Source organism: Equus quagga, chromosome 1 (assembly GCF_021613505.1).
Source record: "Equus quagga isolate Etosha38 chromosome 1, UCLA_HA_Equagga_1.0, whole genome shotgun sequence".
NCBI lineage: Eukaryota > Metazoa > Chordata > Mammalia > Perissodactyla > Equidae > Equus > Equus quagga.
Genome location: NC_060267.1, coordinates 51,385,942 through 51,409,620, shown reverse-complemented (window position 1 = coordinate 51,409,620; position 23,679 = coordinate 51,385,942). Strand labels below are relative to the sequence as shown.

General features: G+C 47.3%; 1 protein-coding gene across 11 annotated transcripts; it reads right to left on the bottom strand.

Moving 5' to 3' along the window:
- Window positions 1–55: 55 nt before the first annotated feature.
- On the bottom strand, window positions 56–19,795 carry ZNF384 (zinc finger protein 384). 11 transcript variants are annotated; one of them, XM_046676443.1, is made up of 12 exons: window positions 19,625–19,795; window positions 18,435–18,494; window positions 12,408–12,478; window positions 11,873–12,110; window positions 11,590–11,637; window positions 11,054–11,387; window positions 10,105–10,197; window positions 6,202–6,426; window positions 5,318–5,500; window positions 3,717–3,795; window positions 2,294–2,452; window positions 56–1,706 (listed from the first exon to the last, which is right to left on the bottom strand). In XM_046676443.1, the coding sequence occupies exons 3-12, from the start codon at window positions 12,471–12,473 to the stop codon at window positions 1,284–1,286; spliced, it is 1,848 nt and encodes a 615-aa protein (XP_046532399.1). In that variant the 5' UTR covers window positions 12,474–12,478; window positions 18,435–18,494; window positions 19,625–19,795; the 3' UTR covers window positions 56–1,283. The 11 variants fall into 11 exon arrangements, with proteins under 11 accessions (XP_046532399.1, XP_046532391.1, XP_046532407.1 ...); XM_046676435.1 differs by lacking the exon at window positions 19,625–19,795 and adding an exon at window positions 19,369–19,610; XM_046676451.1 differs by lacking the exon at window positions 19,625–19,795 and adding an exon at window positions 19,369–19,610 and having other exon boundaries at window positions 12,408–12,474.
- Between the last annotated feature and the right edge of the window lie 3,884 nt (window positions 19,796–23,679).

The following is a 23,679-nucleotide window of genomic DNA, read 5'->3' as shown; positions in this document are numbered from 1 at the left end:
CTCCCCAATAGCTGTTTCCCATGCTCACTCACATCAGTAGCTCCACTGCCTCTGATCCTTTTACACGAATTTATTTCTATACAAGGCTCTAAAAACACCCCTTGGTTTGTACATAAGTTTTTTCTTTTTTTCTTCATTTTAAATTGCTTTATAACAACTGGTTTCCTGATTTTTTTTCCATTTTATCTTTTCTCTGAAATCTGTCATGATTAAAAAAAAAAGACAAAAGAAAATAAAAATGCCATTGGCCAGGAGACAGGGTGGAGAAAAACAAAAAGGACAAAAATAAACAAAACGTCAAATATGAAAATTCTCAGAGATAATGCATTTATAAACACAGAAATGGTTACAACAAAGATGGCCATGATGAGTGGGTATATATATATATATTTATATATATTTATATATATATATAAATTTGTGCCCGGCAACTGACCGTGGCACCTAGGGAGCTAAGTCCAGTCCTTGTGTTTGCCCTGAACTCTCCCTTCTCTGCAACACCCCTGGTTTTTGGGTTTCATAACGAACACAAAGCTCCCACAGCTCCTTAGGTTTGGGGATGGGAGACTGAGAGTACAGGGCCTTGGTTGGCAGAGAAGGGGAGAGGCTCCAAGGAAAACCATAACCCACACTTCTAAGCCACCCTTGACCATTTTGGGGATCTCTGGCCCCTTGGGGACCACATCTCAGCCCTTGCCCCTTTACAAATAAAGGGGGTCTGACCCCCACCCAGATCTCCTTCTTCCAGCATTAGGTAGGAAGTGAAATGAGACCATGAGGGGAAGAAAACGGCTCCTAGGGATCGGGGCACACAAGAAACCTGTTCTTTCGCAGGCAAGAACAGAACAGGAGGCTGGTTGCATTTAGGGCTCCCTTCTCTCTGATATTTGGGAGGGCCAGCCTCTAGTCTTCTATCAGCCCAAACCTTGAGGATTATGAGGGTGAGGAGAGAGTAAGTGCCCACACTGGAAAAGTTTCTATGAGGTCATAGCAAATCCCTCCCTTGAGCACCAACCCCCAATTTTGAAAGCTATGCTTGGGAGGGGAGGCTGCTGGATCACACTACCAGCTCAGTATTCCTTTGCCAATCAGGAGGCTGATGTTCCTTTTGAAGAGGAGTTGAGAATAAAGATGGTATCCTGTGAAGGAAGGCCATGCCTGAGGCCCAAGGAAATGGAGCCAAGGCCTGTCAAGGAAGAAGACTTTTCCCACCAAGAGGAGTTGGAGAAAGAAGGGACCAGAACTTCTTCCCCCTCTTCCCAGTGGGTTGGCAGCACAGGTCTCTATGAGCTGGCCAGGTGCTCCACCTGGATGGTGCTGGTGGTGACAGTGAGGCAGATGTCCTTATGATGCTCCGCCGTCTTATACGGGGTCAGGTCAAAGGAACACTGGGGTGGAGGGTTGGGGTTGCTGTCCCCACCACCCCCACCCTGGGGGGCTGCCCCAGGGGACTGGAAGTGTGGTGGCTGTGGCTGCTGCTGCTGCTGCTGCTGCTGCGATGCCTGGGAGGCCTGGGCCTGGGCCTGGGCCTGGGCTTGCGCTTGAGCCTGGGCTTGGGCTTGGGCTTGAGCTTGAGCCTGGGCCTGGGCCTGGGCCTGGGCCTGGGCCTGGGCCTGGGCCACTGCTGCCGCCGCCGCTGCTGCCTGCACTTGTTGCTGGAGATCAGGAGGGTTGTGTTTGCGCATATGTTTCATAAGGTATGTTTCCTGAGGGAGATGGTAAAAAGGAGTTGAGGGATGAAAGAGAAGGAAAGAGGTCACTTGTAACTAGCATCCTGGGCTCTTACTTTGCTTTATATAGTGCAAGACTTATTACAAAGATATTCTGGAGCCAGGGCGCGTTGTCCCCAGGAGCCACTTTCAGTGCTCACTATTGGGTAGAAAGGAAGGGGAACCTTTAGTCACCATGGGCTTTCAACTGGCACAGAGAAAGCTGTCATTTTCTCAAAGATCTCTGAATGGAACAACTTTACAACCTTTCTCTGGAATCTAATGGAAAACATCTAACTGAAATCTTTCTCCTCCCACAATTTCAAGTTGCTTTATTTTGCCTTATGTTTAAATAAAATGAAGAAACATTGCTTGGCAATCCCTATATGCTTAAGGGATCAGGCATCCCTTTTATTCCTCAGCTACAGGTCTATTTAATTTCTGTTCTCTTTACTGACTGGGTAAGTTGGAGCTAGGGAGGTAACATATTCACTGCAACAGATCTTTACCAAGAAAGATGGGGTAAAGTGGACTATAGTCTTACAGGCCTATACGGAAGGAAAGAGAAGGCACTGAGCACTCACCGACGTATATGCCCGACTACAGATAGTGCAGGTGTACACCTTGGCATGCTTCACCGTATGCGTAGATAGGTGTACCTCTAGTGAGGTTGCATCTGTGTACGCCCGATGACAATTGTGGCACTTGAAGGGTTTATCTTTGTTGTGCTGCCGTCGGTGGGACTGAGAAAATTGGGGAAAATCAGGATGAGTACATTGGACTCTTCCCTCCTGCCTCCTTGACCTTAATGGAGAGCCCTGAGCTGGGTGTCAGACCTCCCAGGTTCTCTTTCCATCTGTAGGCAGTAGAAATTGCTTCAAATTAAGGGGCTGGCCCCGTGGCCGAGTGGTTAAGTTCACGCGCTCCGCTGCAGGCGGCCCAGTGTTTCGTTGGTTCGAATCCTGGGTGCAGACATAGCACTGCTCATCAAGCCACACTGAGGCAGCGTCCCACATGCCACAACTAGGACCCACAATGAAGAATATACAACTATGTACCGGGGGCTTTGGGGAGAAAAAGGAAAAAAATAAAATTAAAAAAAAAAAAGAAATTGCTTCAAATGAAACTTCAGGAGCTGCAGGCTAAGGGAAGAACACACATGCAGAACACACCGGGATCCTGAAAGTTAGAGTAACAGCTATGCCTGGTCCCAAGAGTAGTTTTCAAAGTGAGGTGCGGGGCTTGCTAGGGAATACCAAGACCTTTTCAGGAGGCCCACAAGGTCAAAACTATTTTCAAAATAATAATAAGACAGTGTTTGGGGCCAGGCCGGTGGTGCAGCGGTTAAGTGCGCATGTTCTGCTTTGGTGACCTGGGGTTCACTGGTTCGGATCCCGGGTGCGGACATGGCACTGTTTGACAAGCCATGCTGTGGCAGGCATCCTATGTATAAAGTGGAGGAAGATGGGCATGGATGTTAGCTCAGGGCCAGCCTTCCTCAGCAAAAAGAGGAGGATTGGCAGGAGTTAGCTCAGGGCTAATCTTCCCCAAAAATAAAAAAAAGACAGTGTTTGCCTTTTCCCTCTCCGTCTCACTACTGTACAGCAATAACACAACGTGCACTACTGCAGCAGACTGAATGCAGCAGACGGGAGGGCGTGGCCATCTTCTGGTAAGCCACATGTTAAAGAAACGTGCAAACATGTAAAACAATGCCATTCTTAGCAGCAAAATTGGGGGGGGTGTTTATAAATATGTTATTTATGTTAACATGCAATGGATTTACTATTTTTAAACAAATTACTAAATATTTTTCCAAGTTTTTCAGTTTCACAACATCTACGTAGATAGGTATTACCCACATCAACAAAAGCTCTTTGGGTTTCCTAATAATTATGAAGAGTGTACAGGGGTCCTGAGAAAGTTTGAGAATCACTCTACTAGTCAAATGGCACGTCGACCCCAAGTCTTAGACTCAAGGCCTCATGTGGAGGGTGGAACATTTACCTGCAGATTGGAGAGCTGTGTGAAGGCTTTCTCACAGCCCGGGTGTGCACATTTGTATGGTCTATCACCAGTGTGGATTCTGCATGGGATGAGAAAAGAAGAAAGGGAAAAGATGTCAGTGAGGCCACTTGGGGATTGGCTCCACAACAAACCTCCTCAAGGCCACTCCTGCTCTCCTATGGGAGTACGAGAAGGTCTCCAGGAGGCACAGCCTCAGCTCCTCTCTGACACGGATCAGGCCGTGGTGCCTGCTTTCTGCTCACTGCCTGCATCACTCAGCTCAAGCTGGGCTCCTCTCTGCGGGGGAGGAGAGACTGGTGGCTCAGCAGCCAAGGGACAGGCAGTCCACAATATGGCATACAAGTCAGCTCCTACAGTAACTGTCCCTGATGAATGTTCAGAAACATAAGATAAACACAATGGTAAGGAAAAAGAAACACATAACACTTCTTCCTTGGCCCCCACCATACAGTCAGAAACCATGCCCTCAGCCTTGAGCACCACTCCCAGAGAAAGTTCTGGTGTCAAAGAAAAGCAGAAAGTTATGCTAATTGTGGAAAGTAGCAGTGATATCAATACTCGTGGAAACTCCTTGGGGCTTTTCCCAGTCCAGTCCCCTAACAGCAGGAAATGCCAAGTTTAGTACCAATTTGACCTCTTTCCCAAACACTACAGGGCCCTCCAGTGAGATGAGCCAAGGACTTGAGGGTGCGTGGACAGACACCTGCTCCTCTTCAGACACTTCAGAACCATCTTCATGATCAGGTGCTTTTGTGGACCTCTGGTCTAAAATCTTGAAAACATCGCAGGCCATGTCTCCTTATGAAGAAAGCCCAACTCCTCCTCTTTGCAAAGCAAGATGTCTGACCACTTTAGGAAAATCATCACATTCGGAAGCAGCTGGGTGAGAAGGCCTATGGCCAGTTAAGAGTCTGGACTCCAGTTCAACTTGAGATACCACTGAAGGAGAGCATCAGCTCTTGTAGTTGGCAGGTTCACTTCTTGGTCACTCTAGACTCACGGGACAAACAGTGGGCATCCATATGCAGTACGAGCCTTTTCATTTTGTTTGCCTGTTCTTTGTGAGTATTTAGGATGTTTTGTTTGTTCTCTACTCTTGGCGTCCCTTGGAGCCTTGCTTGTTGCTGTAGGTGTCACCCGGCTGGTACCCAGCTAAAGTCTGATTATATTTCCTGTTCATAATTGGTGCCCTAAGGGCTAGAGGTATGGTCTTCTTCAATCAAATGCCCCAGCTTTGGCATAAAGGAGAAAATCTTGCAAGATGTGTGCATCGGTATTTTCAGGGAGAGAAATCAAGAAAAGTTGTCTCTGCTTGAGGTAGAAGTCTCCTCCTCCCCAGATCAGGGAACATTACAGTCCTTGCGTCTCCGTGACGCAGCTTCCGCCCCAGAAAGGCTGAGCATCCACTTGTCTCCAGTGTTGTTGCTTGTTCTTTCTCCCAGACGCCAGTCGCCAGTCGTGTTCTCCTCCAGCCAGGCCTCTCCCCCGCCCCCCGCATGCGGGTTGTTGTGTGTGTCCGGGGCGGGGGTGGGGAGGGCATGCCAGCGGGGCGGGGGCAGTAGCCCGCCACTCTCCCTTACCGTGTGTGCTGCTGGAGGTGGGAGAGCTGGCGGAAGGCCTTCTGGCAGTAGGAACAGTTGTAGGGCTTGGCCCCCGAGTGGATTCGGAGGTGCTGGGCCAGGTAGGAGGTGTTGGCGAAGGTCTTGGAGCAGTGCGGGCACTTGTGGGGCTTGATGGTCTCCGTGTGCATCTTGGAGTGGATCCTGCCGGGGAGGAGAGGAGGGAAGGGGGGAGGAGGAAGCAGTTCGACACCATGGGCTCAGCTCTCTGCTGGGTGAAATGATGTTGCTTGACGGATGAGAGCACCCCCTCCTCCCTCCTCCCAAACGCATTCCGGCCTGGACAGGCTAATGAAGAGGACACCCAGATCTAGGTTGTTGCTCATCTTAAGTCGGTGGCTAGAATGGCAGTGAGATGATGAAGAGCTGTAACCCCTGGCTCTTGGTAACCTCAGAAATTTCAGTCTTGTCAACCCTCCGCTTTACTCTAAGGTTACACTCACCACAGATACCCTGCTTCCAAATAGTAATTTGAACAAAGACCAATACCGCCTGTTCCCCATGGACCTGAAGTTGAATGCACACCTTGGCTCTGAACTGAAGCATATAGTAAAAGCAGGGCCTGCTCTGCAGAAGATTTCCAAACACAGACACACAGAGAAACCACAAAAATTGTTCCAGACTTTGGGATTGGAGACCACAATTTTCCAGGCCCCCCGCCACGAACTGCTAGGATATATGCTTTATTTTTCACAGACAGTAATGGGAGAGCACTGAGGCTCCCAAAGGGCAAAGTCGAAAGGGAACAAAGAAAACACATGGAGAGAAGAGCAGGCGCAGGCACCGTGGCCTCAGGGTGAGGGGTTCACAGCCAGGTGGTGGGGTAAAACCAAGAGCAGCCTTACCGGGTGTGCTGCTGGAGGTGAGAGAGCTGGCGGAAGGATTTCTCACAGAAGTTACAACTGTAGGGCTTAGCCCCTGAGTGGATACGGATGTGCTGGGCCAGGTAGGAGCTGTTGGCGAAGGTCTTGGAACAATGTGGGCACTTGTGGGGCTTGGTCTCGGTGTGTGACTTGGAGTGGATCTGCATCTCCGACTTTGAGTAGAATGTCAGTGAGCACATCCGGCACCTGGGCCAAGTGAGGGCAGCGATTAGAAGCCTTCCCACCAAGAGGGCATTGCTGAACCCTCCCCTCCACTTCCAAAGAAGCCAACCTATCTGATCTCTCTCCTATTTCAACTACAGGCCCTTGAGAGGAGGATCTCTCTCTTATTTTTCTTTATGACCTAAGCTTCTAGCACAGCCAAGCACAATCTATTCAATAAATGTCTGCTGAATGACTGGACTCCCTAAGTGTGCACAAAAATAATTCAACAGATAAGACAGGAAAATATTATTAGGGTCTCTGGGCTGATGTAGATTTCACTGGGCCAGGAGTATCAGTTAACTTCTGTCTAGAACTCGATTTCAAACTTTTAAAGAACTCTTTTCCCCAATTTCCCACGTATAAGGTACATCCCTCAGGTATTCCTCAAGCTCCCGAGATGACAATGAGGACACATTGACTAGATTCCCAGAAGGACATCTCTCCTGCCTCCTCAGATAACTGTCTTCTCTCAGACTTTCTCCTACTTCCCTTTTGCCAGTGATTCCTAGGGATGGGGGTGGGGAAGTATCAGACGTATTTGGAAGGGCTTTTCCAAACCATATACGTTTGGCCTCTACCCTGTATCTGATGTTCCACCAACCACCGCCAACTTCCAGCCCCTTGGCAATCAAGTGAGAGCGACTTCTGCAATGAGCGAAGGTCACTGTTGGAAGTGGGTTGTATCCCTCAAATATTTAGGAGAAAGTTTTACAAAACACTTGAGCATTCCATGCTCAATCTTCCCTCTTTCCTAGCACATGGAGCCAACGTCAGCACTTTGGGTTGACATCAACAGCATCTGAATATACTTTCACTCATCACCTGAGTTGGTAAGCTTTCTTCCTGCTCTGACACTGCCCAAGAATATCAAATAATGAGGCCTCTGCACAAGATGAGCCACAACTAGTTAGGGGGTAAAAAAGCTATCTGTATATGACCTGGAATCCTATCATTCCTAAACAACTCATCAGTGCACGATGTGGGCTAGTAGAAAGGGCAACAGCCTGGAAGCCAGGCGACTGGGGAAAGTCCCTCTTCTCTGGGTCCTCCCCAACTTATCTCCATAGGAGGGGCTTGAGATGGTGCCGGGGGATGATTTCTGCTTTTTTTCTGATCCCAGGAGAACTGTTAGAGAATAACTGAGATCAAGACTAAAAAGAACTCTGAGCTCCTCAGAGAAAAAGATGTCACTGTTGGTTGGAAGTATGATCCCTATATTAATGCTTCTACTAAAATTCTAATCATTAAAGCCAATTTCTACTTCTCTAGTCACTTGACAACTCTGAAGAAAATCTGATTACCAGTTTACCAATCCCTGGCCATTGTCTGGGATGCCCAACCATTGTATGGGAGGTAGGGAGGGTCTGTTTATAGTTAGCATGGTCCAAAGGACACAGCCAACGGAAGACAGCCAATGGAAGTCTGGACACCTGGGCCCGACTCAGCGTTCAGTTATAGGCTTGCTCATCAGTCTAGACCTCAATTTTCTGGTCTGTAAAATGGAGAGATAACTATCTGCCCCTAGAAGGGCCAGAAAACACCCAGGACAGTCAAAGGTAAGCCAAATTTCTCTAATAATAAAACTGCATTAATGTTAACAGCACAAGTGCTGATGGCTGAGCTCATGCTGCTATATATTTCACTAAGACTGAGGTTAGAAACTGGACACATTGTTACTTGGAGGGGAACTGTACTAAAATTACAAAAGAATTTCCTTTGGTTGCTAAAATTTCTCAGACAGGTAGAACACCACATTCTTTTTAACTCAAACAAAATTGCATTAGTTTGTGTGTGAGTGTTGAACACACAACTGTATCCTTAATATGCAATTAATTATAAAAGAAAAATAACCCTCTTCATCAAAGTTTTCAACTAGAGAAGAATCTGCAAAACTTAAATTCATCTATGATGGACTGGCAACAAAATGAGCAGTCTCAAAAGTCCTAGGTGTAATAACGATGATGACAATAATGAGAATAGTTGCCGCTTGTTGTTGTGCCTGATACTGCCAGGCACCCAGTTAGGCACTTTAAACACATTGTTTCCACTCCTCACAACAACCATGCAAGTATTATCCCTGTTTTACATAAAGGAACACAAAGGCTCAGAAAGGTTAAGTAATTTGCCAAAGGGCAAACAGTTATTCACCACAAAAAGGTGATTCTAATCTAATTTAAGATTCCTCACACCAGAGGTATTCAGGAGAGCCTGGATCAACAGTTACCAGGAATGTTCAGAAAACCAAAACTACAGAGAAGGGACTGGCTTAGGTGACCATTAAAGTATTTCCAACTCTGAAATCCTAGGAAGCCAAATAAAAGAGTATAAGTCCTTTAATGCAAGGTATTGGGTGGTCAGAAAGAAATGTGATTTAGCAGTACGCAATTAGCAGGGGAGAGAAAGCCAGCCCCTACATCACTGAGTAACTCCTGCCGCATCATTCATATCCGACACAAGAATGGTGCCCCCATGGAGGCACACAATGCAATGGCCTTAGTTACAACAACCACTTTAAATTATCATCCCACTTTTTTCTAAGATGTTCAAACACAATTTCAAATACTCTGATTTTTCCCTCAAAACATTTCCACAAGATAGATGAGGGCCATGATTATCTTCCCATTTTACAGATGGGAACAAAGAGCTAGAAATATGCTGACTTGCCTAGACTAACAGAACCCAATTCCCCCAAGACTCAGTCAAATGCCACTGACCACAGGAATGGATGTGGTTGACCCACATGTGCATCGAAATAGGGATTCTCTGTGATGAAAAAGATTCCTTTGAACTTTGGAGTTCTGAGTTTCTAAAGAAATTCTGTTCACCTACAATATAAGTAGCTGCCCTTGCATTTCAGAGTTCTCTTTAGTCACCTGGGCTTGGGGCCTGTCAAGAATTCCAAAAACACTGAGGGTGTGGAAAATCCTATCAGTGCTTCTTTCCAACTGTATTTTCACATTTCTTTCCATATACACAGTTTGGGAAGTCCAGAGATAGCTTTAATGTGGGTCCAAAAACCAAACAAACAAAAAAGCCTTGGCAGAATCAGAGGACCCTGATCAATGTGAAGGGCTCCACAGGGTGCCAGAGAACTCTCCCACCACTCCTACAGCAACAAATTTTGTATGGGTGTATCTCCATGTCACAATAATCTTGCTTTAAGCAAATACATAAAAATCCAGATGTCCCCCAAATAAACTTAAAAGGGATTTTCATTTTATGAAATGATATATAAAAGAATGCCTTTAAATGAATCAAACTTGTCAGGTACCTTTATAATATGATATGATGTAAACATTTTCCAGGAAGACTTTTATTGTATAAAGTGGGGTACACCTGTAATAATAAAGCTGTAATGAACTTTCAGATTATGAGCTGGAATTCTGCAGTGCTCAATACTTTCTGCATAGCAACACTCCCCTCATTTTCACTTACAAAGAGGGATTTAAACGCTCTGTAGTCGTGGCTACTCTCCACAGTATAAGTGTACAACACAAAAATAAGTGCTAAATGACGACTATTTCTTATCGCTTTCTTTTGAAGTTCCCAACATTTCAAACCTTATCTGATATATACTCCCAAGAAATGGGAGGCATAAACAGAATTCTCCCCATTTTACAGATGAGGAAACTGAGGCCCAGAGAGGGGAAAAGGACTTGCCCAGGGTCACACAGCAAGTTCGTGGTGGAGCCGGGAACTGAATCCATGAGCCCAAGGCTCTGTCCATTTCCTGTGCCGCAGTTCCCTTCGCTCCTAAAATGGGAACAACATTGCCCATCTCGGTACACTAAGGACAGACCCAGTCTCCCAGCCATGCACATCTGCCCCTATCTGCATGAAAGCTGTGACAGTAGCTACCCCACTCTGTACACTGGGATTAAACTCCCCAAACCCACTAGAGCCCTTGATAGTTCTCAAGGGGATTAGGACATTTCCAACTTTCAAAGGGCAAGGAGTTTAATTATGTAATTATTTTTGTATAGTACCACATGCAAATATAATGCTTTTTGGCAATGGACAACTTAAAGGAAGTGGAGAATCAAAATGACTTCCCATGAACTAGAAAGTGCACAGTCATTCTATAAGCATATATTCCAAGGGGGGGAAGGGAGGTATCCTGGTCCTCCAACTTTTTCATATAGATCCCTCCCGTCATCCCAACCATGCAGGGTCAGGCAGGTGCAGTGCTCAAATATGGCCCAAGAACTGGTGGATGGATGGCACACGGGTTAAGGTTAGGGCCTTACGAGAAAGGTTTCTTGGAAAAATAGGAATGGAAATTGTAGAAGGCAAAAAGGACCTGGAGACAGAGTCTCAAACCCAGCCTAAAGCCTTATTATAAGAAAGAAACTCTATTATGTCACTCAAAAATCAGTCAATGCCGATGACCCCAAAAAGGAAGGGGTGAAATGGGTTTGCATCCTGGGAGAAGGGGCACCAGAGAAGCGCCAGCTCTACCCTCCTAGTCCATGCCAGAACACCTGACATGCAAGTGGATCTGAGGTGGAAAGCTGTCAGGGCAGAGCCTGGCTCAGGGCTGGACAAAGAGGAGGGAGGGAAGCTGAGGCAGTGATCCTCACCCGATCCTGTCCCTGGCTCTGATTCTTACCTGTAGGTCTTGCCGTCTTTCTGATGGTCATCATCATCCTCAGGGGAGAGGACATAAGGGTCATTCATCTCAGGCAGCCCTGATTCTAGCATCCGTTTCTTCTTTCGGCCCCGGGGGGGCTTAGGAGCCACACTGCCACCTCCACCACCACCTCCACCTCCTTCCTCTGTTAGGGTGGATGCTACCTTCTTGGAGAGGTCAGGGACCACCTGCAGGGCTTGTGAGCCAGGGGGAAGAGCTGAGACAATCATGGGAGCCGAAATGGGAAAGGTCTGAGCTGATGAGGCTGTGGTCACAAGGGAGCCTGAGGGGGACGTGATTACCAAACCGGGACCTAGGGTTGGGAGAAAAAGGAGATGGTGTCATGTTGTCCAGTCCTGATCCTAATCCTGTTTAATTTCCCCCAAATCATTGTCTAATTAACCCCACACCACCACCCCCCAGCCCAGAGTATAGAGGAAACCCCAAACCCTATAGAAAAATAATGGTCTCCTAACCCCTGTCCCCACCCCACCCCCAGTAACAGTGAGATTTACCCCTTGATTGACTCCCTTCTCTTCTCCACCTCTGAGAACAGGAGACTCCTTGATTCAGAGAAGGAAAGAATGTCACCTCCTCAAAGGCAGGGACCGCATCTTCTACTTCTTTGTATCCCCCACAATGCCTAGCGCATTGCTAGGCACACAGTAGGCACTTAATAGAAATTTGATTGAGTAATCAAACACATATCCCACTCCCCATGTCCTTGGAGCCCGCCATCCTGGGGTACTGATCATGGAAGATCAACACCTCAGATTGGAGAAGAGCAGAATTGCTCACCAGCAGTCATCAGTCCTGTAGACGGCACAGGGACCACCGTGATATTCTGGGTAACAGACGCCTGGCTATGTGGGGTCAGCTGGTCTGACTTGGACTCTGTGTCCATACTGATGCCTGAGGGCAGGGACACCGAGGCAGGCACTGTTAGCAAGGTGGGGTAGTGGGGTGGAGCCAGCCCACAGCCTTTCTCTGGCAACAGCTGATCCTTCATCTTGTTGATGAACATCGTGTTCTCAATCTGAAAGAAAAGGAAGGGGGAGGCGAGCGGCTTTTCAGGGAGAGTCTGATTTTGTCTGCTCCCTAAGTACTCTGCATTGTCTGTCCTCCTCCGTGGAGATCAAGGAACGAGTAGTTAACATCTTTGTGCTTCCAGAGAGAAGCCAAGACAGAAACACTACATAATTCTCCGTGATGGATGACCCAGTGAAACAGCATGTGATTTATCTTGCTTCAGTCTCCAAAGTAATAGAACTTACTACTCAGAGTTGAAAAAAGGACATAATAGGAAAGGAGCAAAAAAACAAACACCACCTACCTGTCCTGAGACTGTGGGGATAGAAGGCCAGAAGTATGGGTTAGAATTGAAGTGAGATTCTTCCATTCTACCTGAAGAAAGATAGACCACATTACACTCAGGAATAAATCTTAAGAAACTCAGCAATGGAGAAGGGGAATTGAGGCATTCCTGGTCTCTTTTCTGGCACCTGACCACATGGCTGGAAATTAGCAGTCAAGACCCTAGAATCTAAAATATTAGTCTGTTTGGTCAGAGCCACTCAGCACTAAATCTCCATCCAACAGAGGCTATCCTAGTTAAGATGCAGATGAAAGAACTTACATACATCTCATTTACCGATAGAATGTTTCCCATACCCTAAAGAAACAGAGGGGAAGGGACGTGCCCAAGGTCCCACAAATCAAACCACTGATTGGTCTGAAAACAGCCAGGGTACCTATCATTGTTCTTCTTTTCCTTCATCCCTCAAATCCATCTTCCTTGAAATAAAAAATTTCGAGAATTCCAATTGACACATCTATAGTTCTATGCAGCTTGAAAAGGTTCTAGGCCAGAATACAAAATACCCAAGGGAATTAAAGAATGAAATCGGCAAAGATCAGAATCGAGGTATTTTCTGAGTACCAGATAATACCTGGAGACCACAACCCATCCATGGTGCTGCACTGGGTACCACATACACTGGGCTGGGCAGCGAGAATCTAGGAGTTCCCAGTTTAAAAAAAGGTTCTAGCACCAGCAGTAACAGCAGCAGCCCAGATTTCCACCTAAAGAGATTCAGAATAGGGACAACAGTAGGCCAGAACACATACACATTACTAGATTCCTGCTTTATAGTCCTCAAACACTATGGTTCTAAGAGTTCAAGTTCTTCTCTGTACGTGCATAATAACAAAGCTTAAAACTTTGGGAGTGAGGAATACGCAAGAAAAGCAATCCCTCAGAATCACACTGCAAGTCACAGATGGGTACCAAATCCAGGCATCCCACCACTCATTTTCACTCTGATTACTTCTCCCAGCAAGGCTTAATTGGCAGTATGTTGGTCAAGAGTAGCTTCCCAAAATCACAGACCAGGAAAAATCCAGCCCAGCAGAAGGCAGTTGAAGAGGGAGTATGAGACTGAGGGAATGGGGAAGGAAGTGAGGAACAGCAGGGAACGAACATTATCATCATGCTGCTACTCTGAGCCTAAAAGCAACCAAGACTCTGGTGGGGAAGAAGGACCTGTGACTTAGAGCCATGGTCCCAGTCCTGCTGAGGATATGCTGAGGCAGACAGCAGACATACTAACAGCTGGAGGGCAGACTGGGCACAGAAACTGGGTTTCCAGTAGTGACTATAGAAACTAGGAAAGCTCTTCAACAAAGGAGCTGAAGCAGAAAGGATATCCCTCTAAATGTCACCCTGTTCCTTATCCTTCTCCAGACATCTCATCACATTTCTTACTCTACTAAACAGCACCCTCAATTTTCATAAATCCTATAGAGGGAAGCATAACTGAATTTCAGCCTACTTTTTCCTAGAAAGTAGCAAAGGAGAGGAGTGGAATGCACCGAATCTGTGACTACAACAGCTTCACACATACGAGGCTCAATATTAAATGACTGAGGATCAACCACAAGCAAATCCTGTTTCCCAAGTTATAATATAGAGTAAAACCAGACAGTGTCGGAAACAGGCGCTAAGCTTTCTCCTTCCAGCATTAGCTTCACAAAGGGGCCTCAGGTTCTCCTCAGGCAGGAGAAATCAAGAAACAATCAGATCACAGTTTAAGGGGATCCAATCTTGCCAAGCTTTCTGGGAGGCAGGGATCTTGTACCTCCCAACGCTCTCTAACGTAGGACTCATCACCCAGTAAGCAATTCCATATTTAATAAACTGAATGACAGCACACTCCATACATACTGATTTTGCAAACAATGTTAGGAGCTCAAACCTTAATCTATAACCTCCATCGACCTTCTAGTTGAGAGAAATAAAACAGAGAAGAGTGGTGATGTACAGTGGAAATGAAGTAGAGAATGAGGTAAAAGAAAGGAGGGTCTAATGATCATTTCTCCCTAAAGAGTCAAAGAAGTAAATGTACTACAGATGTGAAAATTTAAGAGGGAGGAACTGAGAGCCTGAAAATAACAACATTCTCAGACAGGATTCTTGCAAACAAGGCCCCCCCTCCCAAAAAAGATTACATCCATTCATATTGTCCTACAAGTGGCTCAGGTGAAGCAGCTTCTATCACCTGTAGGCTCTTATAAACGGGGCATGCAAAGTGATGTAGTAGACAATATCCCCATACCATCACCATTAATATCTATTAAGTGCTTAAATTGTCTTCAAGGTACTGTTCTAAGCACTCTACAATTATAACATCATTTAATCCTCACAACAATTCTATGAAGTAGGTATTGTAATCCTCATTTTTCAAATGAGGAAATTGGAGGCACAGAGTCCAACAATAAACAGCAGAGTAGGCACCAAAGGGCAAGTTAGGAAAAGGGGGGTCTACAAGAGACTAAAAACCTACAACTGAAGCACACTCTCTAATGTTGCGGCTGGACTCATGAATTAACATTGAGAATATTTCCAGGAATGGATGGACTATACATTTTTCAGGTAGTTCTCAATAAATGTTTTCAAAAATGAAGTTTGTGATAATAGCAAAATGCAGTTAAAGATAATATTCTCTGTCCACATCCTGTGAAACCGCACTTGACCACTAAGATAAACTATTTTAGAATGATGGAGTCTGAGTAACAAGGCCAGACTGTCCAGGGGGGTAAACAGAATAAAAGGCCCCTGCACTTCCCCGCATACCCAGTTTATCACTCTGCTTTTTGTTTTTTTATTTAAAGATTTTATTTTTCCTTTTTCTCCCCAAAGCCCCCTGGTACATAGTTGTGCATTTTCAGTTGTGGGTCCTTCTAGTTGTGGCACGTGGGATGCCACCTCAGCATGGCCTGATGAGTGGTGCCACGTCGGCGCCCAGGATCCGAACCGGCAAAACCCTGGGCCACCGAAGCAGAGCACGCGAACTTAACCACTCCACCTCGGGGCCGGGCCCCTATCACTCTGCTTTGGTTCTTAAGAGAACAAAGCTGAAGACCAGAACCACAGCTAATCCTAGGACAAAATGAAAAATGTGTCTTGTGGGCTTCCAATAAATATGTCAGCCCCAAAAGGGGGGTACATAGAGAGTACTGCTCGCCCAACTAGAAGAAATATTTGCCTGCAAAATGACACCCAAGAAATGTTACACCACTGTCCTAATAAGACTGACTTAAATCTCTGTATCCCTGAAATGAGATCAAACAGAGAGCCAAGAAGGAAGGTTCTTTCCAGAATACAACGTAAATGGCACTCCCTGGAGTTGTGTGACAGATGCCCCTGGTGCCCAGTCACTCAAATCCCTCTTCACTGTCCGTTTTGCCACTTATCCTCCTAACTCTCTATCTTTCATGGAGGAACTCGCACCAAACCATCCCAACATCCAAGCAGGTACATATCAACATTTTTTTTTCTTTTTCTTTTTCTCCCCAAACCCTCCCAGTACACAGTTCTATATTTTAGTTGTGGGTCCTTCTAGTTGTGGCACGTGGGACGCCGCCTCAGCGTGGCCTGATAAGCGACGCCACATCCATGCCCAGGATCCGAACCAACGAAACCCTGGGCCGCCAAAGTGGAGAGTGAGAACTTAACCACTAGGCCACGGGGCCGGCCCCAATATCAACATTTTTAAAACCCAAAGAAGCCCAATGATATTATGGGGAAACCTCATCTCAACACAGAGCGCCAGTTTTGATAATTATGCCAATACATTAAAATGAAACAAAACTGGTTTCCCCTAGACTGGGAAGGAAGTGGAAGGCTTCTATCACAGCCCCAAAGAGCAGGAAAGAAAGAAAAACAGGTGGAAAGAATGTTGACAGATTGAAAACCTGGGTTCTAATTTCAGTTTTACCACTGCCCCATGCCTCCATGTTCTGTTAAAAAGAAGTCAGGTTTACCATAATTACGTTGGACAATGCTTTTCTTTCAAAGGGTTCAAGGAACTATATATTCCCTTTCCAATCTCAAAAGAAATCTTGGAAGCACTGAGGAGGTGAAGAAAAAAGACAATATTAAGTAACATCCACAAAACACACAGTCGGACTTGAACTCTTGCACCAGAGCTTCATCCACCTGTCCATCCTTCCACAGTGCTACCAGTCATCCAGGGACAAAGATGTCACTGCGCCTCCAGCATGGGACTTTGGTGAAGACCGCTACCTCTTTCCCAGTACTTACTGCAACTTTTTAATTGTTGTTCTCAAATAATGCATGATTTTCTTTCCTCAAGAAAATAAAATTCCCTTAACGCAACTAACCTTTAGGAAAATCATGAAATACTCACACCAACCCAGTTTAGTAGCTAGAGAATGGACCTAGGAATCAAGATTTCTGGAATCTAATTCCAGGTCCTCCGTCAGTGGATGACTGAACAATTTACTACTCTACTAAGTTTCTATTTGGGCAGAGGATGGAAGAGGACAAACCCTTTAAAACAAATTCCTAAGGTAAATGGTGATAGGCTGGAGGCAGCACAAAAAAGAAAAGAATAACATGCTCAAAAGTGGTCCTGAAAGGAAGAGAGCTGGAGAAATACTTCCACGTGAGGAGGACTATTAGTGACAATTAGTCAAAATTATATAAAGACCACGTAATTACAAAGGAACTACCCAAAATAGCAGATCCATAGCCTCCAGCTTACTAATCACCAACTAGAAGCACTAACAAGAAATAGAGATGCACAGAACAATCAACTCAAATTCAACTACAGAAAGAACTTGACCCACGGATCTCAGACACACTGTTGAGAAAAACTGTTCCAAAATGCACAACTGCAGAAAGGCTGCAATAGGTAGCGAAGGACTCAAAGCGAAGAAACACAGAGAACCATTTTTTTCTCAGTAAGAAAACAATCTTTTTCTCCGGTCCTAAGGACATTCAAGAAGGGTCATCCCAATAGGATTTGGGGTCTAACCACTATCTGCAAACTCTTCCAAGTACAAAATAACTTAGAACAGGTTGATGCCAATTCTACGAGGAAAGACCAATACACCATGCCCAAAAACACCAACAGGACCAATTCGACCAGGTAGTGGCAATCTGGGCCAGCACCTTCTATGCTGGGCATTGCTGGAGCACTGTGCCCTGTACCCTAAGGGAAGAACAGCAGAGTGGTTCCTCTTGCTCTGCCCATTCCACTATAAGTGATAGATCTGGGGCAACGCAAGGCAGAAAAAAAATGTCTGGAGAAAACAGGATATGCACCTAATATTTAATCATCAACTTGGCTCAGAAACCTATGGGGAACACATTTTATAAACCAGCCTGGAACTGGTTCTTAGAAGACACCTATAGAATTATGAGTTCTGAACTCACTCTTTTGGGTGGATACACTGTCATTTTCAGGCTACCTAAAACCCCATCACCATCAAGCCTCATAGTTTGAATTCTTCCAGACCTACTTTGGGAGTCCACCCCCTATGATTTTATCTACTTTACTCCAAACTACCCATAAACCAGTTTTTTCCTGAAAACTTCACCCTGCCACATCAAATTCAAATAACCCTGTGTCACAGATTCTAATCACTCAACAAATCCACTCCAAACACTCTGCTGCAGTGTTAAGGATATGAACCCCACTCTAAACTCAACTCTGCTTGTTCCAAATACAGAAAAGCAATCCCATAAGCTATGCCACAAGGACTATACTGGCAACTAGGGCCCATTTGTTCCCCCACGCAGACAAAATTTCTCAGCTGGACACAATGTAACACTACTTAGTGATTTCATGGGATAGAGTGCCAACTTTTTACCCAAAAAGTTCCTAGGCACCCTTAAGAGATAATAAGAAAAGGCTGATTTCTCTCCCACAGCAAACACCAGTATTGCAATCGCTATCACTTGAAGAACTGTGTCACATTGTCCAAAAAAAGCCCATTTGATTATGACCCCTTCTCCCCCCAAACCAGAAGAGCCATTAACCCAAAATTGTCTTACCCTCTCTCTCTCTTCCTCCTGTCGTCTTATTCTTTCTCCTTTCCAGGGCTCCTGAACTTTCTGTAAACAAATTGTCTGGGTTACAGGGGCCAGTCAGGGTGCAGCCACCAGAGAACTGTGGAGAACTTCAGGAGTTCTCTGACTGTCAGCAGCCAGTCAGGAAGGCAGGTGGACCCTCCACCAGCAATCCAAAGATGCAAGGATGTAACAAGAGGAGTGCAGTGCCACCCCTATGTAGACACAAGGGAAATAAATCCAATTCCCAGAAACTAAGATGAACTCTACACCAGTGTTTGGGTTCCACTCCTGGGTTCAGACACTGGTCCTTCTTCTTTCCCCTGGGACACAGGTAAGCAGGGTTCAGAGAACGGAAGAGTTGGAAGAAGAGAAGGGTCCCTGCCCCCTGAGGAGTGGCTCAGAAGGCAAAGCTGAGGACTGGGATGCACAAGCCCTTGTGTCAGGCACGGTGCCAGTTCAGGCCCAGCCACTTCCTCTGGCCTCCCCCCCACTTCTGCGAGGACTTCGCCCCTGCCTACCCAAGGCCTTGTGCCAAGAAGTACCTCCCTCAGCCTGCACAGTGGTCTATCTACTGGAGACCCCAGCTGTCCCCCGAAAACCACCTCTCCCCTGAGACAGCCCCTGGGAGCCTTCTCCTGATGTCGCCCCCCCACCCCTTCCTCAAAGACCCTTCTTTGGGACGTCCCTCCTTCCCCTCCAGGGAGCTGAACTCCGCCACCCACCAGACAGACACCCGCCCCCAAAGCCCCCCCATTCCTCCCCATCGCCCGCTCCTCCACAACCACTTCCGGTTCCGGGACGGACACACATACAGTCCCATCGTGGACCCCCCCCCCCTTCCCGCCCCCCAAGGAAAAGGGGAGGGGGGAGGAGCAGAGAGCTTGGCGCGCGCCGGCTGCAGCGGCGCGAGACTCACCCGGCGGCGACGGCTGCGGCGGCGCCAGAGCCGGAGCGCGGGAGGGGCGGCGTTTGCTGGGAGAGGAGGGAGCCGAGTGGGGCGGGAGGGCCGGGACGGGGCGCGGGGAGGGGGGAACGCGGCGGAGCGCGCGGGCACGCACTTTAGGCGCGAGACAGACCCGCACACTCACACGCACGGAACGCGCGCGAGACACCCGCAGGGCGGGGGCGCGAGGCAGTGGGTGGCCCCCCTCCCTCCCGCCCCTAACACTCACCCGGAAGTGGTACTGCCGCTCGTGCTCCCGGGAACCCCAATTCCTCCACGCCCCCTCCCTCCCCCCACAGGCTCGGAGGAGAGCCGCGGCGAGGAGAAGGCGGGAGCGGAAACGAAACGGGGGGGAGGGAGGGAACTAGCGTTGTAGAGGGGGCGGCGATGGGGAAAGGGGGGGAATGCAAAGGTCGAGTCACTTCCGGGGACGGGAGCGCATATCCGGCGCTGCTAGCGCTCCGGGACATTCAGGGCAGAAGTTACGACAAGTGCGGGCGGAAGTGGCTTCTGCCAGGGGACGCGGTAGAACCCGCTGTGGATGTGACGGCACGACGGAAGTGCAGGCGGGTTCTGCTAAGGGCAGAAGCTGAACCTTCGGAACCGTCCCGGGCTTCCGGAAGGGACTTCTGGGGAAGTGGGAGGGTGGAGACGCGACAGGTTCATGAATTATGCATCAAGGTACGAGGAGAGGTGTGGATTCTTAAAAAGACTAGGGTCCCGTTTCCCTTCCTTCGGAGGGGAATAGGCTGATGTCGGAAGTTACCGTTCTTTTTTCTCATACTCTCAAGAATGTCTCAATACTTTGAATATGCGGGAAAGGATAGGATGTGGTTTTCTGAGGTCCCTACTTAGACCCAAAGAGTAACTAATAACCTCTCCCAGCCATCAAAATGTGACCCCTCCCCGACCACACCTCTTACTCTCCTTGCTTCGGGCTCTATGTTCGTGTTGTCCTCGTCCACATCTCTCTCTCCTCACTCTGCTTTGCTTTTAAATATAGCACTCATGGCTACCTGATCTTATATTGTTTGCTGTCCAGCTCTTCCCACTAGAATCTCGGCTCCGTGAGGGCAAGGACTTTGAGCTGTTCTCTACTGTATCCTCAGAGCCTGCCACTTAGTAAGCAGGTCAGTAAACGTTTGTTGCATAAATGAATACTAAGGATGAAACACTTGGGGAAGCATTCCCTCATTGTTCCAACTCATAACAGTTCTTTTCTCTGAATTCCTACAGCATTTAGTCTGTACCTTTTGTTCCTGTTTTAACTAACTCTTCAGTGAGGTTGTCAGCTCCTCAGGGAAGAAACTGTTTCATACATGCTATCCTTCCCACTGCTTTGCTCAGTACTTAGTAGATGCTGAATAAATATGTTATTTGAGTAAATGAATGCAGCCACGAGCCCACATCTTGATCTGGCCAGAATCCCTCGGGCTCAGCTCTATTTTGATTGAAGCAGAATTGAAGTCCTTCCTATTAACAGTAATAGCGCCTTGCTTTAGAGAGCAAAATAACCCTAATAGAAATAATTATAATGCCCATTTTACAGATGATGAAAATAAGATACCGAAGATTTAAGTGATTTTTCCCAAGGTCACAGCAAAGAAGTAGCGAAGGACACCTAAAAGTAAATATTTAAATTAAATGTTTAAATAGAAAATACATACCTTTGGCTTGTAATCATAGTTTGTATCTTTTTAAAAGTGTCTACTGTCTTCATCACATTTTTGGGCTCTGCAGTTAGGCTGTGTTAACTGAAAAGCAACCGTGGGCAGGATAAGGATCTCAAGGGCTCAGGTGTGACCAGACTAGTTGCTGCATGGGTCAGAGATTGATGATTGGAGAAACTTTGACTTTGGGGGCTGAGATAGAAAAGTGAGAGCAAAATAGTTAAGGTTCTTCCCTATTCTTTTCCTGTCTACATTAACTGGTACTCCCCAGGCCTCAGTGTCTCCAACTGTCAGCCCTGGTCCTACCCTTGCTGTAAGAAGCAAGTTTTAAGTGCTTTGAAGTCCTTAGAGAAAAGCTTTAGATAAATAAATGTGGGGTGTGGGGGAGGAGGCCTGTTAATTTTAGCCTGGGGTTTTCCAGCTGGCGTTACTGTTTCCATCTTGAATCACTTCCACACCCTGAGCTCTGCCTGGGAGATCCCTCCTCCTGGGGGCTTCCCCATTCCCTGGTTTGGTCCGAGCCATAATGGTAAGTATTCCAGAAAAATGCTTAAGAGAAGCCTGGCTGAGTCATTTGATGCACAACTCAGGAGGCACAGAAGACGTGGTGATGAGAGACACTGGTCCCAGTGGGGCCTATGATGCGTGGCCCCCAAGAACCAAAAGGGTACTAAGGCCATTGTTTATGTTCTTGGTCTGTCACTAAGCAGTGACTCTCTGCTTACCAGTTGCAGGCTTCTGAGGCCCTCCCAAGGCCCCATAGTCTCAGTTTCAACTCCATGAGAGATAAAGGTTAAGATCTGTTCCCCAGAGCCTCACAGACTCTTCATGGTTAGCATGACAATGCAGTTTAGTTTGGGATAATTCTTTTAGGACAACTCCTTTCTCTGTCTTTCTCTGTCATCTGATTTTCATGGGGAAGAAGGGCATTTAGGGAGAGGGAACAGGTAAGGATCTCCAGTGTCTTGCTGGCACATTTAAATTTATTTTAAATTTAGAGAAACAGCAGTCTAATCAGGCAATAATTGATTCCCTCTTCATTAAGGGCCTTCATGTGTGGCTTTTGCATATGGATGAGCCACCGGGTCACACTGTCCCTCTGAAGAGCGATAGTCACAAAAGTGATAGAGCCCAGGGTGCCCTCCAGGCACTTGAGTGCCTTCCATTTCTATGCCAGTCATGTGGTCTGTGTCTGTCCATCCATCGTCCCTCCCCTCTTCCCCCCCACCCCCCACTAGATTCCTGTGGGGAAAGAAGGGGAAGGTTAATGAGGCTTCCTCTCCCCTCTCACTGCCCCCAACCCATCCCATCCGCGCCTCTTCCTGCACCTTCAGGTTCCATCCAGCCCTCCCTTCCACCAGGGATCTCCTCAGCCCACTGGGTTGACTGTGAGCCCTCCTCAGCAGCTTGTTTGCCTCGCACCTCTGCTTTGAGTTGGTTCATCACTCCTTCGCCCCCCCCACTCTGCTTCTTTCCTCTGTAGCAGTCTGTCAGTTTCTTAGGGAGTCTGACACCCTGAATGTACGTACTACTCTGGTCCTGAGAAATCCGCTCCCTCCTCCCCACTCGCCATTGTGTGCTGCGTGGACTCAGCCACACTTCCCTGGATACACAGGAAAGCTCCCCAACTCCTAAAACACGCACCTACCCACACATATACATTCCTAATTCTAGCTGCAAAGATAAACGCATGGAGGCAGACACGGTCCAGGGCAGCCCAGACTGCCCTCTCGCGCGTTATAGTCTCCTCTCCTCCTGGAGCTCCCCCATTTCCAGGGAGCAAGTGGGGCACAGATGGGGGTGGGGGGAGAAATGGGACCTGGGTGGTTACCATGGTAACCGAGCCTAGCAACAGCTGAGAGGCTGATGTGTGGGCTTTTGCAGGGCTGTTAGGAGAACCAAACCTAGACTTAGGGGCTCAGAGGTGACTGATTCCAGCTGGGCAGCCTGTGTGCCCTCCCCCGGACACACCCCTTGATGCCACCCCCACGCCCCAGCAGTGCCTCTCTCAGAGGAGGCAGAGTGCGGAAAGCTAATGAGTGTTAACCACAGGGCTTCTAATGCTGCACAGCTTTTGGGGGGCAGCTGTGGGTGGGGGCAGGTTAGGGAGCAAGGCTGAAAATAAACCAGGCCAGGCAGCCTCCTTCCTGTGGCTCCCTCTCATCTCTTTCCCATCGCTCCATTTTTCTCTTCTCCTTTCACCCTTCACCTTTCATCTGTCTTATCAGCTCTCTCTTCTTCCTTTCCTTGCTTGCTCCATTGTCCGTCCTTCTACGTAATTTTCCCTTTTCTTCTTTCTCCTTTCTCCTGGTCTCTCTTGACCTTCACTGGCAAGTAACAAGCAAGCCACTCTTCCAATTTCTCTTTTGCTCCGGCTGCTCCTCGTCATCAGGACTGCTCCCTTCAGTTTCTCTGCCTTCCATCCTGTCCCAAGTCAATGCCCCGAATCCCAACAGAGCAAGTCTGATGGGGTTACCCGCTTCGTCCTTCTTTCCCTCTCTCTTGGCTGCCCATTGCCTCCTCTCCTCTCCTCTCTGCAGGGCTCCTAAGGCAGAACCAGGGACTCGAATATCTTGCAAAGGCTTTATTTGAAAATTTTGAAACTTACATCCCA

Excerpts from the sequence above, each read along its gene's own strand:
- ZNF384 (XM_046676443.1), bottom strand. The coding sequence starts at position 12,473 with ATGGAAGAATCTCACTTCAATTCTAACCCATACTTCTGGCCTTCTATC. Across the intron at positions 5,501-6,201 it reads CACCTCCAGCAGCACACCCG|GATCCACTCCAAGATGCACA; the intron begins GTAAGGCTGCTC and ends CCTCCCCGGCAG. Across the intron at positions 2,453-3,716 it reads CACAGCTCTCCAATCTGCAG|TCCCACCGACGGCAGCACAA; the intron begins GTAAATGTTCCA and ends CAATTTTCTCAG.